This window comes from Onychomys torridus, chromosome 1 (genome assembly GCF_903995425.1).
Source record: "Onychomys torridus chromosome 1, mOncTor1.1, whole genome shotgun sequence".
In the NCBI taxonomy this organism is placed as follows: domain Eukaryota; kingdom Metazoa; phylum Chordata; class Mammalia; order Rodentia; family Cricetidae; genus Onychomys; species Onychomys torridus.
In genome coordinates this window covers 104,690,063-104,708,953 of record NC_050443.1, presented here as the reverse complement: position 1 = coordinate 104,708,953, position 18,891 = coordinate 104,690,063, and the positions used below count along the sequence as shown (strand labels likewise).

Below are 18,891 nucleotides of genomic sequence, written 5' to 3'. Positions count from 1 at the left end.
GTATTAAATCCAGAGCCAAGCATTACACCACTGAGTTCCATTTCCATCTTCAGAGTCTTCAGGACTGACCCGCCAACTCCTCGATCCATGAACTAAGTGCTGACAAGAAAATATTTATTTTTCTTAAAAGAGAGGACAGGGCCTCAGACTGAGGAGGCAGGAGCCCTTGGTTCCTTCTTGTCTAGGTAGTGTCTCAGAGCTGTGGGGAAATCAGTCATGACACCATTAGCCCCCAGGTTGAAGGCCACTTCAAAATCCGATTCTTCATTAAGGCACCAAAATAGCACCTGAGCAGGAAAGAGGGACCAGGTTAGTTTCCAAATCTGTCCAAAGCTTCCATTAACTTCCAGGAGGTGGCACTCTGTTCTTCTGCACAGACCTCTTTGTAAATGGAAGTTTCTGTCCTACCAGAAACTCCCAAATACCTGGCAGCAGCTTCCCAAATAATTGACTTGGAGGCTTAATATTATTTATAGATGCTCGGCCAGTAGCTCAGGCTTTTTACTAACTAGCTCTTACACTTAAATTAACCCATGATTCTTACCTATGTTTATCCACGCGGCTGGGTACCTTTTCTCAGTACGGCAATCTCATCTTGCCTCCTCTGCATCTGGCTGGCGGCTCCTGACTCCGCGCTTCCTCTTCCCAGCATTCTTAGTTTGGTCACCCCGCCTACACTTCCTGCCTGGCTACTGGCCAATCATCATTTTATTAAACCAGTTTGAGTGACAAATCTTTACAGTGTACAAGGGGATTACTCCACAGCAGACGTCCCACCAATGGAGAGCTGGAGCTGATGGTTCCTTTTTAGGGACTTTCAAACTGGTTATTAAACACAGCTATTATTGATGGATGGTGGTGGCCCACGCCTTTAATCCCAGCACTTGGGAGGCAGAGGCAGGTGGATCTCTGTGAGTTCCAGGCCAGTCTGGTCTACAGAGTGAGTTCCAGGATGGCCAGGACTACACAGAGAGACCCTGCCTTGAAAAACCAAAAAGCAAATAAATAAACAAAATGAAATTGAAGTGTGGTGATGCATGCTTGTTTTTATAGCACTGAGAGGCAAGAGAGGAGAGGAAAGGGAGTTCAAGGACACCCTCTGCTACATAGGGAGTTCAAGGGCCAGCCTGGGCTATGAGACATGTCACAAACAAATAATCAAAGAGCTGAGTTGCTCAGTGGCATAACACTGGCCTGCCCTGTGCAAAGCCCTGGGTTTGATCCCCAGTACTGCAAAGCAAACCAAAAACCACAAACCAAGGCCAGTGAAATGACTCAGCAGGTGACCACCTGAAGACCTGAGAGTGGTCCCCTGGAGCCAATGGTGGAAGGAATGAACTGATTCCTGGAACTTACTCTCTGACTTCTACATGCACACTGTGGGATGTTCCCCCCACCCCCCATGTATACACACACAGAGAGATAAATGTAATATGTGTTTTACGTTAAATACTAAACAGCCCTTCACTAATTGTTTTTACCATTTCTTATTTTCTCATCTCTTCTCTCGTTAGGGTCTCTTTAACCAAGCTAGCCTCAAACTCTCTATGTAGCTAGCTGGTGATGACCTTGAACCTCTGTCCTCTGCTTCCATGTCCCAAGTGCTCAGGTTACAAGTGTGTACCACTCTACCTGGTGCTTGGTTTTGCTTTGCTTTTTGTTGTTGTTCTTTTTATGAATTATTTGTATTTATTTTTTTAAAGGTTTACTTATTTATTTTATAGGTATGAGTGTTTTGTCTACATGTATGTCTGCGTACCAACACAGGTCAGAAGAGGGCATCTCGTCCCCTGGAACTGGAGTGACATGTGATTGTAAGCCAGTGATTATGGGTGCTGGGGACCAAACTTGGGTCCTCCAGAAGAGCAGCAAGTATTCTCAGCTGATGAGTCATCTCTCTAGTCCCATTACCCCCTTTTTCCCCCCACTGGCACTGGTGACTGAACCCAGGGCTTTATGGCTGCTAGGCAAGCAATCTACCAACTGAGCCACATCCCCAGCCACTGGTTTTTATTTTAAAACAATTTGATGATGTTTATTTATGTGGAGTGGGTGCACACCACACCAGGTGTGTGGGTCAGAGGACAGCTCTTAGGAGTTCCGGGTCAAACTCAGGTCATCAGGTTTGACAGCCGAAGCCTGTAGCCACTCAACCACCGCCCTGCCTTCCCTGTTCATCTTTATTTTGGTCTTTTGAGGCAGGGAGTATCATTTAGCCCAAGCTGGTCTAGAACTCACCATCCTCTTGCCTCTGTTTTCCAGGAACTATGTGTGTGAGCCCCTGCAGCTGACTGACATGACATTTTTATTCCAGGAAACTCACAGGGTCTCTAGATGTCTTAGTTTTACAGGTGAGGGTCCCATCTTGAAACACATGGAGGTCAGAGGTGAGAGAGGGCTGGTAAGGGTCAGCTGTTCTTCCTTGTGTCTCATCGATACAGGCGTTAGCCCAAGCTCCTCTCTGGGAGTTAACTGTTCTGTCTGTTCCCACTGCTGACACTGAAGTTTGACGCCTGTCCATGACAGCATCAGGCTCTTAATGACACTCTCCTGTCCCACACACGGTTGCCATGTTGTAGACCGAGTGACTCTTAATGTATGAATTTATCTGGATTATGTTTTCTACGGCAGACCTTCAAAAGCTTCCCTCCCTGGGCGCTGAGGATCGTGATCCTGTTACACTTGAGGCCAGTGGGTCTAACTGATCTCCACTGCCCTTAGCCAAGGGAACCCACCCAGTTCCTCGGAGCTTTAGCCCTCTAGATACCTGCCTGGGATGTCCTTCTCCTTCCCAAGAGCTGTCTTCCCCTCACCCTTCTTCCGACTAATCCCACCTCCCTGTCTGTGGCCCTTAATACTGGCTCCTGTCCTTAGCTGTGACATCCCATCCCACATGGGGTTGACAGGCTCCTTTCCCTGACCCCATGTTTGATAGAAAGCTCTCATCCCAGGTAAATGTGTGGAACCATCTCAGTGAGGCTTGTTGACTTAATGTCCAAAGCCAGGCACAGTAGTTTATGCCTGCAACTCCACCATTAGGGAGGTAGGGGCAAGAGGATTGCTGTGAGTGTGGCCAGCCTGGCTTACATAAAAGACCAGATAGCTCAGTGGTTAAGATCACTAGTTGCTCTACCAGAGTACCTTGCTTGGATTCCCAGTACCCACATGGTGGCTCACAGCCATTTGTAACTACATTTCCAAGGGATCTGATGCCCTCTTCTGGCCTCTTTGGGTGCCAGGCACACATGAGGTACACAGATACACATGCATGCAAAACATCCATATGCATAAAATAAAACAATGAAAACAAGCCAACAAAACAAAACCATGGCCAGGCAGGGTGGCACATGCCTTTAATTCCAGCACTCAAGAGATAGAGACAGGTAGATCTCTGTGAGTCCAAGGCCAGCTTGGTCTACATATCAAGAGTTATATGGTGAGACCCTGCCTCAAAAAAAAAAAAAAAAAAAAAAAAAACAACAAAAAGGAGGCCAGTGAAATGGTTCAGCAGTTAAGAGCCCTTGCTGCTCTTCCAGAGGAGCCAGATTTAATCCCAGTATCCACATGGCAGCTCAAAACTGCCTGTAACTCCAGCTTCCAGGGATCTGACTCTATCTTCAAGCCACAGTGCCAGATAGATATGCAGGCAAAACACTTATTACACATAAAACAAAACAAGTCCACCAAAACCCAAACCTAAATGCCTCCACTACTCCCATAGACCACTGATCAAGACAGAGCAACAGGGTGAGCTGGTCCTGGTTCCCAGTACCTTCTCAGCAGGCCCCAAGCATTATGACCAGTGTCGAATGCTTGCCTATCAGTCCCTGATTAAGTACCAGGTACACATTCAAAAGAGCTACCGATACCATTCTCTGCATTTGGTGTGTGTGTGTGTGTGTGTGTGTGTGTGTGTGTGTGTGTGTGTGTGTTTCAAGACAGGGTTTCTCTGTGTAGCCCTGACTGTTCTAGAACTCGCTCTATAGATCAGGCTGGCCTCAAACTCAGGAGATCCACCTGCCTCTGCCTCCTGAGTGCTGGGATTAAAGGTGTGCGCCGCCGCCGCCGCCACCACCACCTGGCTCATTCTCTGAATTTTATAGGCGGAGAAACTGAGACTCAGGGGTGGGATCCTGCTCAAATGGTCCACCTTGTAGCACAGAATGATGGAAACTGTGTAGACTGGGAACCAGCTCCTTGCTGGGGTAGAGTCCTCACCTGCACGCCTCGGTCCTGCAAATGTTGGATCAGGCTTTTCCTCATGATAATCCTGGGAGGAAAGATGGGGATGGCAAGGGTGATGACACAGTGAGGAGAGGGAAAAGGAGAAGGGCGGTGGCAGGTCCCCTGAGGACCCTCCACCCAGCAGCCTGCCCACCTCACCATTTTGTAACCGCAGCTGACAGTCGATTCATCCATCCACAGGAAAATGGGAAGTAAGTCCTGTGGAGAAGCGGCGGGGTCAGCTCCTTGGTGTGGTCCCTCAATGTCATCCCTCACTCCTCCCCCCACTCCCCACCCCACAGGGGTGGGGTGGTAAGGACTTTTTGACCAATGTAACCCTGGCCTGGCCTGAAGAAACTTTGAAGCTGCCTAAAGGGGTAATTTACCCCTTAGTCAGTGAGAGCCTACTGTGTCATGGGGTCATTGGTTTAATTAAGAGCTTGTCAGTTTCCTGGTTTTGTTTGTTTTGTTTTTCGAGACAGGGTTTCTCTGTGTAGCTTTGGTGGCTGTCCTGGATCTCACTCTGTAGACCAGGTTGGCCTCCCAAGTGCTGAGATTAAAGGCATTCACGACGGCTCCTTTTCCTATCTAAAGGACAGGAAACTGAGTCTTAGACAATGGGTCGTGCTGGAGATCTAAAGCACATTAGTGATGGCCCTGGGACTAGCTTGGTTCCAGAACTGGCTGTCACAGAGGTCCTCCTGGTTGAGTCTGGGTGGATTTTTAAAGACCAGCTGGTCTAGAACTTGCAACCCTCTGGCCTTGGCCTCATGAGTTCTGGGATTACAGGTGTGTGACGCAGTGCCCAAATTTGGAAGGGTCTTCAAATGAGACACTGCTCAATAGGCTGGCTACTTGTCACAACTTACCTCACTCCTGGGATGATTTTAGAGCAGTGTCCTAGGTCAGACTCTGGAGTTTGCCTGGGCTCCATATTTCCAGCTGTGTGACCTTGGGCAAGTCACAGAAACTCTGCATATCTGATACTAATGTGTGTGTGTGTGGGGGGGGGAGGGTCATGGCTTTACCCTTCCGGGAGGGGGCACTGTAAGGTAATGGTCAAATACCCCCTCCCCTTAACCCTGTGTAAAACACTGCAAACACGTTTTGGAAAGGGGCTGTGGGGCTAGCTAGCTTTCTTGAGAACCACGTAGTGGAAGCAGAGCTTTGGAGATAGATAGTCCTGGAGAAGTTGTCAGAAAGGCAAGGGAGGAGGCAGGCCCCAGCTAAGGAAGTACCTAGTTCCTGACACTTCCTCCTATGGTTACGTTGTTAACAGCGCTTCTGTAGGGTGGACTGACCCAACCTTTTGGGAATGAGAAAGCCCAGGCTCATCAGTTTTCTTTCCTAGACTGGCCTACCCACATTATTACATACTACTACAACTCCACTGACCAGAGAGGCTTTCCATCAAGGTACTGAATGAATTCCTTCTAAAACTGCATACTGATACCGTGCTTGCCTGCAAGTCAGGGGTCACAGACCCCTTAGTGTTGATGAGTGCCAGGCAAGAACTACAGTGGTTTAGCCCGTGATCCCAGCACTGGCAACCTTCCTTTTTGTTTGTTTTTTTTGTTTTTTGTTCTTTTGTTTTTTTTGGTTTTTTGAGACAGGGTTTCTCTGTACAGCTTTGCACCTTTCCTGGATCTTGCTCTGTAGACCAGGCTGGCCTCGAATTCACAGAGATCCTCCTGCCTCTGCCTCCCAAGTGTGCCACCACGGCCCGGTGGTTCTCAACCTTCCTGATGCTGTGACCCTTTACTACAGTTCCTCATGGTGTGGTGACCCCAACCATAACATTATGTCCATTGCTACTTCCTGAATGTCATTTTGCTACTGTTGTGAATCGTAATGTAAATATCTATTTTCTTATGGTCTTACACTATCTCTGTGAAAGAGTCCTTCAATTCCCAGAGAGGTCTCGACCCACAGGTTGAGAAACATTTGCTTAGTGGCTAAAGACCCTTGCTATGAAAGCCTAGGTAACCTGAGTCCAATCTCTGGAACCTATATGAAGGCAGAAAGAGGGTTGTCTCTGGCCTCCAAATACACACAAGTTAAAAAACAAACCAGGATGTGACTCAGCTGGAAGATTGTTCCCCAGCATACACAAAGCCCAGCATACACAGGGTCTAATGCTGACTAGAACCAGGCAGGTGTGGTGGTGTATGCCTATAATTACAGCACTAGTGAAGTGGAGGCAGGAGAATTAAAAATTCAGTGTCTTCCTCAGCTACTTAGTTCCAGGCCATTTTAAGATACATGAAACTCTGTCTCAAGAAAACCAAACCAAACCAAAAAGGAGTCACTACCCTCTATAAAGGGCTGGAGAGCTGGTTCAGTGGTTAAGAGTGCTTGCTGTTTGTTCAGATGACCTGAATTTGGTTCTAAGTACCCATGTTGGGTTGTTCACAACCACCTGTAACTCCAGTTCCAGGGATCCGATACCCATCTTCTACCTCTATAGGTCACTGCACACATGAGGTAGACACATGTACACATGCACAGTAAAAATAAATATTTTAAATAAAGTATTTAAAGAATCTTGGTGACTCTGGGGGAACTAGGGAACTGGGATCCCGGGCAACGTGGCCTAAGCTAGGTGTTGCAAGCCTTATCTCACCACTGGTACCTGTTGATGATGGTGGGTAGGAAGCAGAAGAAAAACTTCTCAGGGATGGAGACAAAAGGTAGCAGCCCCAGGTAGTAGAGCAGCAGTATCCAGATTGATCTCAATATGGTGAAGGCCATGGGCATGTCAGGGTTCTGGGTGGCGAGGGGAGAAATAAGAAGACCCATTGCGCCTGGGACAGCAGAGAGTTGGTATGGGCCCAAGGGTCAGGGCTGGACATCAGAGTCACACTTGAACAGTGTAATGGTTAATTCTGTCAACTTCATTAAGAAGTAGTGCCACCGGGCGGTGGTGGCGCACACCTTTAATCCCAGGACTCGGGAGGCAGAGGCAGGCGGATCTCTGTGAGTTCGAGGCCAGCCTGGGCTACAGAGTGAGTTCCAAGACAGGGTCCAAAGCTACACAGAGAAACTCTGTCTCAAAAAAATAAAAAACAAAACAAAACAAAAAAAGTAGTATCTTGGAGTTTCGTGAAACACACCTGTGGGCATGTCTGAGGTTATTTCCACAGAATTAGCTAAGGGAGGGAAGAAACCCACCCACCCTGGATGCGGGCAGCACCATCCCCGAAGGCTAGGTCTGGATAAAACAAAGGGCAAAAGGAAGCAGCCAGCCCAGGCACCGTCTTCACCCACCCTTCAGTGTCACTACTGAGCGACTGTGTCTCATGCTCTCTACCTCCAGCAATTGGGCCAAAGTGACTATGGGTTAAAGTCTCTGAAACCATGAGCCATGAGTTGTTTCCTGAAGTTCTGTTACAGTAACAACTGAGCAGCACAGCCAGTACTGGGGGTTCCCTGGAGCTGACCTCATGGCGACGCCATGGCTGTGCACATAGTCACACGGTCTGCTCCAAATCCTACTCTTGGGGACTGTGCTCAAAGCTAGTTCCTGGGGCCCTACTGGGCCCTCTAGCATGGACTCCTTGGGCTGGTGTGGCTTCTGGCCCCATCCACAGCAGAGAAAGAGGGACTCACGGCAGCCTTGCACTTCTTCATGACTGAGTTCTTCTCTGAAGCCCAGATAGTAATATCGCTGCGGTCAAAGCTCCTAGCCAGGTTGGCGACCTAGGATGGGAACGAGAGGAGTAAGGGAAGCCTGGCCTCCTCTCTTGGGCCTGCCCTCACCTGCCTGGCTTCAGTACCACCTTGTGAATGAGCTCTTCATTTTTTTCTTTGATCTCCACACTCATGGGCAACCTTGGAAATTTCTGGAATACATCCTCCAGTCGTATCATGTGTCGATCTGACCCGTGGGCAAAGTGGCCTGGGAGTCAGGTCACAAAAACTGGGGTCAGAGTGGGAGAGCTGAGCTAGGGCTGTCGTAGGAGAGTATGTGAGAAGATGGCTGAGCAGTGTAAGCTGGCTGTCCACATCCTACCTGGTGAGAAATAGATCTCCAGTTCTTTCTTGTAGAGGGGCAGTTCCTGTGGAGAGCAAGTGTCATCAGGACACACGTGCAAGTATGTCAGCTCTCAGTAGGAGAGGCTGCAAAGCTCACCTTGAAGTCCAGGCTGTTCACATCCTTATTTAGGCCTGACTGGCGGGACAGGTTCTTGTCATGGGACACTACCACCACGCCATCCCGTGTGAGCTGACAGTCAAGTTCCAAGAGATCAGCTCGCTGGGCCATGGAACTACGGGAGCAAAGGTTGATGGGGGAAGAGGACCAGGGAAGCACCGGGGCATGTGGTGGAGGGGAGATCCTGGGACAGAATTTATGGTGGGACACGTGACCCCACCTGCATGATTCCCGGGGCTTCCAGACACCCAGATTAGGAAGTGAGTAAACAGCACCCTTGGCTGCCCTGCAGAGCTCACCCCACAACCTCACATGTTGGACTTACTTTTCTATAGCCTCCATAGTATTCTCCAGCCGCTCTCCAGACCCTGTGTGAGGCAGTGTGGGTAGATCCCTGGGGCCTGGCCTGACCTTCCTGCCTCCCTTTCTTCCTGATGGCTTCCTCTCTTCCCCTCAGCCAAGTTGAGCTGGCCTCTCCTTCTCTATTCCGTGCCCTCCAGACCCCCGTGACTCTCCTTACCTCTGTCTTTACCATTCCCTCACACCCTGTACCTCCACTATGTGCTGCTCACTATGGCACCTGTCTTCTTAGGCTCACTCCACCCCAAGTGGCTGCCAACCCCTCCCGCCTCCCCGACTCAGCTCACCTCCACGGTGAGCAGCCAGGCGGATAGGGAAGGTTGGAGCCCTGGTTGTGTGTAGCAGATGAGGTCGGCGCAGGAAGAAGATGGAGAGCGCGACATAGATGCCCAGGGTGGGCAGCAGGAAGTACAGGATGGGGACCATAGCCTCACCCTCACAGCAGGTGTCTGTCACAAGTATAGCCTCCCAGTCCCAAAGGGCTCTGCCGCCTGCCTGCTGCCGAGCCTGCCTGCCGAGCCAGTGTAGGCTGGCTCCACTGCTGGGCAGTACCACGCCCCGGGACCTGCTGAGCCTGCTGCTATGCTCCTGGCACTGGGCCAGACTGCAGAGCTGGAGCAGGCATAGGAACCCAGGCAGGCAGCCCTGGGCTCCGTTTCCACAGACTTTTCACGGATCCCAACACCCCCTTCTGTTCTTGACTGTGTGTGCGCGCGTGCATAGGGCGGAGCGGGGAGGGAAATTAAAGAACTCCCCTCACCATTTTCCAGACCTTTCTGTCTCCCATGGGTACTTGTGCCAGGATCTGTAACTACCTTTACCACTTCCCAGGAATTTGGGGATGTAGGGTGCCCCTGAGTCACAACAAATCACCACAGCCGGTTAAACAGGAAGCTGTCAGGGAAGACGGTGACTGAAGGAAAACTGACCCCTTTCCAGGAGACTGGAATTCCTTACACCCCATCCTCATCCCTGGCCAGCTGGAACCAAAGATGACAGGGCCATGGGGGGCCAGAGCTGGAGGCAGGGGTCAGTTGTGAGAACAGCGCGCTGGGGGTCTCGTCGGCACACACAGACAGAGGCAGGGTTATCCATATACACATCTCTATATTTATATATTAGATACAGGCACAGGGAGGTGGGGGAGCTGTCCATGGGCCCCACCTCCTCTTCCAATAACCCACACACAGAAGCAGCAGGGGTGTTCCATGCGGCAGCTTTGAGAGGGAGAGGGTTTGGCCTGGCCTGGCTCCTCAGGGAAACTAGCCCTTGAGACATAGGAATGTTCCTTCGGGGAAATAGGGTGGGGTTCCAACAAGATGAGAAGGCAGGGCTTAGCCTGAGTCCCTACTCAGTGCCCTCCACCCCTCTGTAGCATAGGCCTAGGGCAGCATAGCCAGCCCTTCCACTCCAGAATGGTCGGCCAGAGCCAGGGTTAGCAGGGGTAGATAAAGGCAGAGCAGCAGAGATCAGCTCTGGGGCCACCTCACCACTCGGGCCCCGGGGAGGTGGGGCAGGGGTTTGGGGTGAGAGGAGCCTGCCTGAAGCAGGAGACCCCAGCAAAGTGAAAGAAGGTGGCAAGGCCCACCCTTGGTCCAGCCTGGGCTGCCGGGGTCCGGGTTGAGCAAAGTTCATTTTCTAACAATCTGCAGAGTAGGACCAGGTAGGAGCAGGACCTGAAGGAAGAAAGAGAAAAGAACTGTCACCCGGGAAGATCCCACCGAGCCCTGACACCAGTGCCTTTGGTCTGCCTGTGGGTCTTGGCTTCCTTCTCTGCAGCCAATAACAGCAGCCACCACCATGCACTACTGTGACGGCAGGCTCCTCTCCAAGTCGTCACGGCATGCTCTGCCCCTAAGGCCCGGGGTGGCTCCTCAGAGGGGTAGGACCCCTCACCCTGTGCGTCTCCACTGGATGCTGGTGGCAGTAGATGGGTGGGGCTAGAGGATAAGCGATCTACAAAGGACCGGATGGGCCACAAATGACTAGCAGGCCCTGGCCCTTGTGTTGCTACATGTGTGGATAATGAGGTACCCAGGCTGGGCAGCCTCTGATCAGGGTGTGGCTGTGCAAGGGCAATGTGAGCCACTCACCAGGTCCCGGGGGACAGGGATGCCTGTTCTTGTTAGGGGGCCTCTGGTGCCCCTGGCTGGAAGCGGGCTGTCTCTTGGAAGATCAGTTCCTTCAGCCGCTCCTTAGGGAGATCATCCAGCTCCATGTCAAAGGTGAAGGGCTCCTCAGCCACTGGCTAGGGGGCAAAGACAATAAGGCACAGGCCAGGCGCTGGGGATACCAACTACCCTCCTGGCACTGGTGGCCAGCCCACCTCGTCTGTCGGGTCATAGTACTGTTCCAGGTACGGGTGAGCCAGAGCTTCCTCCACTGTGATGCGCTTGTTGGGGTTGAAGGTTAACATCCGGTCCAGCAGGTCAAGTGCTAAGGAGACGGGCAGTGGTCAAGAAGGCAGCTGAAGGAACTCCCATAGGCTCCACCTGCCCAGTGCCCAGAGGCCCACTTACTGAGGTCCGCATTAGGGTCATACACCCTTCTTTGCTGCCGAGTTTTACTCACCTTTGGAGTCGGATTTGGGAAAAAGCTTGGCCCAAGCCACCTTAGTTTTAGAAGGCAGAGACTGCAGGTAGTTTCGGGCCTTCATGTTGATGATACAATTAAGGTCCTCCTGGGATGGGGAGCCCAAGATACCTGTGGACGAACCAGTCATCTTGTTGAGCCAAGTTCTCTTTCTGGGAACAGGTTAGGAAGCAAGAACTGGAACCCAGCCCCAGCCACCTGCAGCCACCTCCTCATCTACCCACTGGGGCAGTGACAGGAGCAAAGAGCTGAGGACCAGGGAGTCCTGGGTTCCAATCCTGCCTGCAGTCTTCCTTAGGTGTAGGGTTTAGCCTTGCTTTTGCCAACTTTCAAATGGGGAAGAACACCTTAGGGAAATGCCGTGAGATGCTGGGAAGGCTCCACATGTGGTACCCCGATTCTCACCCTCCAGAAATGTCACCTCTGAGAAGCTAACTCCCATCCCTTTGAACCAGCCAGGCCCTCTCACCTAGAATGTGGTTGAGCTGGTCCAGGTAGTGCTTGCCGGGGAAGATGGGCCGGTTGGAGAGCATCTCAGCCAGAATGCAGCCCACAGACCAGATGTCGATAGATTTGGTGTAGCCCTGGGGAGGAGAATGTGTTGAACTCCCTGATCAGCCTTATCAGTGCCCTTCCTGGTATTTGGGCCAAGCATCACATCCAACTTAGATCCAACACCAAGCAAAGGGCAGAGAACAGAGGCTAGGAAAACTGATCTCTATATCTTGCCACAGCCCAAGGGCCAGAGGGATTATGCCAAGGCCCAGAGATAGCTCTAGGACTTCCTTGCAAAAGTGGGTAGCTCTCCTACCTTGGAGTTAAGCATGATCTCTGGGGCTCGGTACCAGCGTGTGGCCACATACTCTGTCAGAAAGCCAGTGTGGTCATGCTCAGGGTCAGCAATCCGGGCCAGGCCAAAGTCACATATCTGGAATCAAACCCAGGTCACTGAGTTAGGTACCTAAGGCCTCCAACAGTCCAGAAAGTGCCCCTGCTCTGCCTAAGCTGTTCTTGTTGGCCATGCAACAAGGATGCTTCTACCAGTTGTGCCCCAGGTCCAGGGAAGGGGAAGCAGGCATGCCTGCCTCTGACCTTAAGGTCGCAGGTGGTGTTGATAAGCAGGTTGGAGGGCTTCAGATCCCGGTGGAGCACGTTGGCTGAGTGTATGTACTTGAGGCCCCGAAGGATCTGGTAGAGGAAGTAGCAGATGTGGTCATTGCTCAGCTGCTGGCTCTTGAGTAGCTTGTACAGATCTGTCTCCATGAGGTCCTGAACAATGTAACTGAGGGTAACTCCAGAGACCCCCAAAGTGCGGGGAGTAGGAGGCACTCTGTTAAGGAAAACAGGTTCTGACCAGTAGGTCACATATTCCTTCCAGCTAGGGTCCCTTGGCCTCATGAGCTTCACGAAGCCTGGAGCTGATGATGTGCAGGGCACAGCTATTCTGGGCCCTCAGTGGCCCTCCTGGGCAAACGAGGGTACTGAGCAACTGCAGTGGGAGAACGCCACAAGAATAGCAGCTCTACATTAACCCACTCATGTCCGGCGTCCCCATGCTACCTCAACAGCTCTATGTTCTTAACCTGTCCATGCCTCGGTTTCCTGACTGGACAAGCAGGGAGAGTGACTGTTCTTTAGAGGGTGGCTGTGAGAGTTAGACACTCCATGGAGAATGCTCAGCACACAAGAAATGCTGTTGTTACTCCATGGGCAGAACCATGTGGCCGTTGAGTGGGTTAAATGAGATAATGCATGAACACCATCTGGCACACAGTAACTGTTTGCTTAAAAATAAATGCCTGCCTTATGGGAGTGACTGGAGCCAGAAAAGTGGGGAGACACTCCCAACAGCATGCTCCTCCAGAGTGCTTGACCACACACCAGAAGGTGAAGAATGAAAAGTCCTTTTATACTTGAAGATTAAACATAAATAGCTGGGTGGTGGTGGTATACTACCTGGCAGAGGCAGGTGGATCTCTGTGAGTTCAAGGTCAGCCTGGGCTAGAGTGAGTTCCAGGACAGCCAGGGCTACACGGAGAAATCCTATCTTGAAAAACCAAAAAAAAAAAAAAAAATAAGCAAACAAAAAACCCAAAGCATAACAAATAAACATCAATAAACATCATCTGGCTTGTCTATGGAAGAGTAGTCAGGAGCTTGGTGCCAACCCTCACCCCTGTAATCTCAGCACTTGAGAGGCAGGGGCGAGAGTATTTATTGTTCCCGAGAAGTCTGAGGCCAGTCTGGTCCACAACGTTAGCTGGGCCTGGTGGTACTTGGGAGGCAACGGCAGTTGGATCTCTTGAGTTCAAGGCTAGACTGTTCTACATCCTGAGTTTCAGGCTAGCCAGGGCTACACAGTGAGATCCTTTCTCAAAAGAAGAGAGAAGAAGGACATGCAGACATGCGCAGGTGGACCAACCCCGTTGCTGTTTTGTAAGTGCAGAAGTCTAGAGATGTCATGTGATTAGAGATGCAGGTGCCGTCCATCGAATCCTGGGACTGGGAGGAGTGGGTAGGGAAGAGGCCAAGGGTGTTACTGACTGCTAACAGCCGAGCCAAGCAGGAAGTAGATGTGGACAATGAACTAGACATTTGAACTAGGCGGCAAGCAGTATCAAGGAAGGGCAACAAAGGCTGGACTGCCTTCCCTGGGCAAGGTGCAAGTCTACAGGTAACTAGGGTGGGGCTCTCAGAAAAGCAGGAAGCTCCAGGAAACACAACTAGGGTCAGAGAGGAAGCAGCAAGCAGAAACAGACCCTCCAGACCCTTAGCCGCCCTTGGGCCCTGGGCTAGACCAGGGGCAGGAGGGCAAAGGCTTGGCTCCACCCTGTGACTCTAAAGTCCCCGCAGATGTCCCTCCCTTAACAATACAAGGAGATTTCAAAGCGCTCTCTCTCTCTCTCTCTCTCTCTCTCTCTCTCTCTCTCTCTCTCACACACACACACACACACACACACACACACACACACCCTTGGAGAAAGTAGCACCCTGTCCCTCAGAAGACAAAACCTCACAGGAGGGTCTCAGTTTCCTCCTCTCTGAAATGGAAGTGCCACAGCTTATCTCACAGGGACGTTAGAGGGCTGAATTAGAACTCTCAAAGCACTAGGCACGCCCAGTACCAGCTTTCTTCCCTGCCTTCCTTCCAGCCTGAGGTCTCCAAAAAAAGAATCGTGAGTCTGTTAAGCAAGAATGGGCTGTGGGCAGAGACTGGGTCATGTCACAGAACTGCAGATGTCAGAAGACAAAGCTCCCATAGAGGTCATTTATTTTGCCCAGCACTTCCCCCACACAGCACCATACTGGGGCACAGAGCATAAAGGACTTGTCCAAGGCCACCCCAGTTGGCTGCAACACACCGGGATCCATCTAAGGCCCACTCTGTGGACTCTGCTAAAAAGTTATTTTGCTGGGTGGTACAAAAGACGAAAACAGAGGGCAAACCCAAGTTCCCTAGCCTAGCTCTGGCTGTGAGAAGGTGAAGGATACACATCCCTCATGGCTTCCAGGGTGGGTGCTCTGAGGATGTCTCGGATGCCTATGACATTCTCATGGCGGAATCGCAGCAAGATCTGGATCTCCCTCAGTGTGCGCTGGCAGTAGGTTTGATGTTCGAAGGGGCTGATCTTCTTGATGGCCACTCTAGTCTTGCGCACGTGGTCATAAGCAGAGCTGAGAAGGCCAGAGAGATGTGGCCTTACAAAGGGGGAATCCAGGCCTGGTGGCCCCACCCAGGCCTTAGCAGGGCCGGGAGAGAGCAGGAGAGGGCTCTGGCCAAGTCGTAAACAATGCTGGCTCCTTCCTGCTGTGAAGGCCTGGAATCTCCAGGGAAAAAGCTGGGGACCAGCCAGCAGCCTTTCAGTGACTTCACAAACAGAGGAAGAGAGTGGCCACTCACTGACTTCCTTTCTCCTGGACCCTCTTCCATTCTAGATGCCCTGACCCTCCTCCCCTTTCCCAAGCAGGGCTCTCTAAATCCAAGACAGGTCCAGGGGATAGGAGTTGAGGAGAGGATGTAGATGAAGCCAATATAGCCTACAAGATTCAGTAATGGGACAGGAGAACAGAGATAAGGAGGGATAGGTCTCCCTATGAGGTACCTGGGTCACGGAGCTGTTCCCACATGAACAAAGGTCCAGAGCACACAGTGGGGCAGCGAGAACTCACAGACCCGTATCCCACAAAAGAAGGCCGACTCCCCGGACCCCTCATCCTTTTTTTTGGGCGCCTGGCCTTGTCAGGGGCAGCGGTGCAAACGTTTGCCCCACCCTGAGCTTTGCTCTTCTTTCTGAAACTCTCCGACACTGCCTCCCCAGGGGAACCAAGGCTCCCACTCCCCGCTGAAGGGTCCTTCACTCCCCCTTCAGCAAGAACACTCATTCTCTTAGCTCCACCCTGTGTCTCGAGGGTCCCCCAGGTGCCCCTCCCTTAACAATACAAGGTGGCTTCAAGGCTCCAAACCCCCTCCCCGGAGAAAGTAGCGCCCGGTCCCCCAGAAGTCCCTGCACGGTCCCTCCCTGCGGCACTCCCCGAGCCCCCCACGTCCCGGGCACGCACCTGCTGTGCTCACTCTGCAACCCCCTCCCCGGGACGCCCCCTCACCTGACCATGCCGTACGCGCCTTCGCCGATGTACTGCAGCTGCGTGTAGCGTGGGCCCACGTCGAATGGCTGTCCCTTCACCACCTCCACCTCCCCCGGGACCCCCGGGCCGACCCCAGCGGCTCCCCGGGGCTCCCCGCCCCCGCCCCCCGGAGCCGCCGCCGCCGCCATCTCCACTCCTCCCGCCTCCCCCCCGCGGCCCCGCCCGCGGCCCCGCCCCTCCCGCCCGCCCTGTCACCCGCGGGGCCGCGCGCCAGGCTCCGCCCCCGCCCCCGCGCGCCCCGCCCCCGCGCTTGCCCGGCGAGCCTGCGCGGGCCCGCGGAGTCACGTGGTCTGCCAGGCGCGCTCCCGGCTTTCCCGCCTAGGCACGCAGGGCCTTCCCTTCCTTGGCCACTGGGCTTGCCCGAAGAGTTGTGCAGCCCGAGGGGCCAGTGGCCCTCGGGGACGCTAGGGGAACCCACCCTGTTTCAGTTACCTTCTTTTGTTTTATTGAGACTGGCGTAATGCAGGCTGGCCCCCGAAGCCCTAAGTGCTGGAAGTTGGCCTTGAACTCATGCCCTTGCCTTTACCGCTCTAGTGCAGGGACTACAGGCTTGAACCAGCATATCTCCATCTTTCTTTTCTTTTTCTTAAAAAACAGGGTCTGTCTGCATAGCCCAGGCTGCCTTAGAACTCACTATGTAGACCAGGCTAACCTCGACATAAGGAACATACATACCTCTCAAGCGCTGGGGTTCAAGATGTGCATCACCATGCCTGGCTTTCATACCTTTTGTTTGTTTTTTGTTTTTGAAGACAGGGTTTCTGTGTGTAGCTTTGGCTGTCCTGGAACTCACTCTGTAGACCAGGCTGGCCTCGAACTCAGAGATCCACCTGCCTCTGCCACTCAAGTGCTGGGATTAAAGGCATTGCCACTGTGCCTGATGATACTTTCTTTTTCATTTATTTATTTTGTGTTTTTGGGGCATGAGCATGCCACAGAGCCCTTGTGGAGGTCAGAGGACATCTGGCTCCTTCCACCATGTGGGTCCCGGTATCGGTATCCAACACGGATGTCAAGCTTGGTAGGAAGTGCCCACATCCGCTGGGCTGCCTGTGATATGGATATCCTCTTCATTTTATAATGAGGAAACAACCTGAAAGGAGGAGGCACAGTGTGATGGGGCAGGCCTGAGTCTGGGGTCAGGTGTGCCCTGAGGCCCGGTGTTGTACACGTCCTCTGCCTTATTTGCCCAGAGGACAGGCAAATGCAGCCCACCTCACATGAGAAGTAGGGAAAGGGTTGGAGTTGTGAACAAGGGTGACTAAATCAATTAAAATGTACTATTAGCTTCTCTCTGTCACACACACACACACACACACACACACACACGCACGCACGCACGCACACGCGCGCGCATCAAACAGCAAAACAAAACCAAGACCCTGGATTTGGGCTGGTAAGATGTGTAGGTGTGTGCACATGAGCGCAGGTGTCTACAGAGGCCAGAGAAGTCAGAACCCCTGGAGTTGCAGTTACAGGCAGTTGTGAGCCTCCTGACAGCGGTGCTGGGAATCAAATTTGGGTCCTCTGGAAGAGCAGTACGTGCTTTTCACTGCTAACCCATCTCTGCAGCACGAAAATGTAATTTTTAAGTTTGGATTTAAGAATCCGGAGATTTAAATTAAAAAGAAAAAATCCAGAGAGATGGTCCAGAGGTTAAAAGTAATATTGTTCTGCTAAGGAACCGGGCTCAGTTTGAAGCATCATGGCGGTTCACAGCTGTCTATTTCCAGGGGACCCCACACCCAGATCTTCTGACCTTAGAGGGCTCCTGCATGTAACGTCATATCCTACTAAGTCCAAAATTCTGAGTTTGGACCTGGGGTTTCTGATGGGATCTCTATGCTTAGCAAGGCTAGGGTGGTGATGGGTCACCAGGTTAGGAAAGTTACAGCACCCAGAACCAGGCAGGCACCTTGGTAAGCAGTGGCACCCACAGGATTTGGACCCGCTCTGGCCCCTGAGCAATCAATGGACCATTGGCTGTACAACCTGTGGGCCCTCCTCCAGCCTGCTTTCAGGTCAGCTGTTAAGCTGTTGCTGGTCCTCACCTCTCTAAACCCTCATGAAGTTAACTATAAGTGTCACTGACATGTCCCCTCCTCCCATCCCCCCACTCCAACTCCCAGCAAGGCCTGGCAGGGTTGAAGAATTGACTTATCTTTTCCTTCCCTGGTCAGTCTTTAGTAACTCGGTGTGCTGGCTAGTTCATGCCAACGTGACACAAGCTAGAGCCAGCTGTGAGGCATTTTCTTAATTAGTGATTAAAGAAGGAGGGCCCGGCCCATGGTGGGCGGAGTCATCCCTGGGCTGTGGTCCTGGGTTCTATAAGCAAGCAGGTTGAACAAGCCATGAGCAAGCCAGTGTGGCACTCCTCCATGGCCTCTGCATCAGCTCCTGCCTCCAGGTTCCTGCCCTGTTTGACTTCCTGTCCTGACTTCCTTCAGTGATGGCCCACAATGTGGAAGTGTAAGCCAAATAAACCCTTCCTCCCTCCCCAACTTGCGTTTGGTTATGGCAGTAGTATCCCTACTACTCCGCAAACACCCCCCCCCAAGTCATCTGAGCTCCAAGTTTTCCCGCCCCGTCCCTGCCCCCGACCTGTTCGATCTGTTTGGTTGATGTTTTACCTGGGAAGTGGCCCCAGGCTCACAGCTTCAGCGATGTTTTGGGGCTGGTCACAGGGGCTAGTTTCCTGTCCCCCCAACCCCCAATCTGTTCTCTGCCCCAGAAGCTCTCACCCTCTTCTTCCACTTGGGTTCAGCTAAAGAATTGCTGAGTGTGGTGACACACGCCTGTAATGCCGGCACTCTGGAGGCTGAGGCAGGAGGATGGAGAGTTTGAGCCTGAGCTACAGAGTCTCAAAGAATGCAGTTTCTCAGTTGCCCTAGGTACATTTCAAGTGCTCGGTAGTC

The 18,891-nt window shown here is 52.2% G+C and overlaps 2 protein-coding genes across 2 annotated transcripts; both read right to left on the bottom strand.

The window, feature by feature from the left end:
• Positions 1-99: 99 nt before the first annotated feature.
• On the bottom strand, positions 100-9,214 carry Gdpd3 (glycerophosphodiester phosphodiesterase domain containing 3). Its single transcript, XM_036174928.1, has 10 exons — positions 9,025-9,214; positions 8,703-8,745; positions 8,357-8,492; positions 8,237-8,282; positions 8,004-8,122; positions 7,834-7,923; positions 6,857-6,990; positions 4,384-4,443; positions 4,219-4,270; positions 100-287 (listed from the first exon to the last, which is right to left on the bottom strand). Exons 1-10 carry the CDS (start codon positions 9,161-9,163, stop codon positions 144-146), a joined length of 963 nt encoding a protein of 320 aa, XP_036030821.1. The 5' UTR covers positions 9,164-9,214; the 3' UTR covers positions 100-143.
• A 618-nt stretch (positions 9,215-9,832) lies between these two features.
• Positions 9,833-16,118, bottom strand: Mapk3 (mitogen-activated protein kinase 3). The gene is made up of 9 exons (XM_036174494.1): positions 15,935-16,118; positions 14,822-15,004; positions 12,422-12,611; positions 12,141-12,257; positions 11,799-11,913; positions 11,309-11,440; positions 11,064-11,173; positions 10,831-10,985; positions 9,833-10,413 (listed from the first exon to the last, which is right to left on the bottom strand). Exons 1-8 carry the CDS (start codon positions 16,102-16,104, stop codon positions 10,863-10,865), a joined length of 1,140 nt encoding a protein of 379 aa, XP_036030387.1. The 5' UTR covers positions 16,105-16,118; the 3' UTR covers positions 9,833-10,413; positions 10,831-10,862.
• Between the last annotated feature and the right edge of the window lie 2,773 nt (positions 16,119-18,891).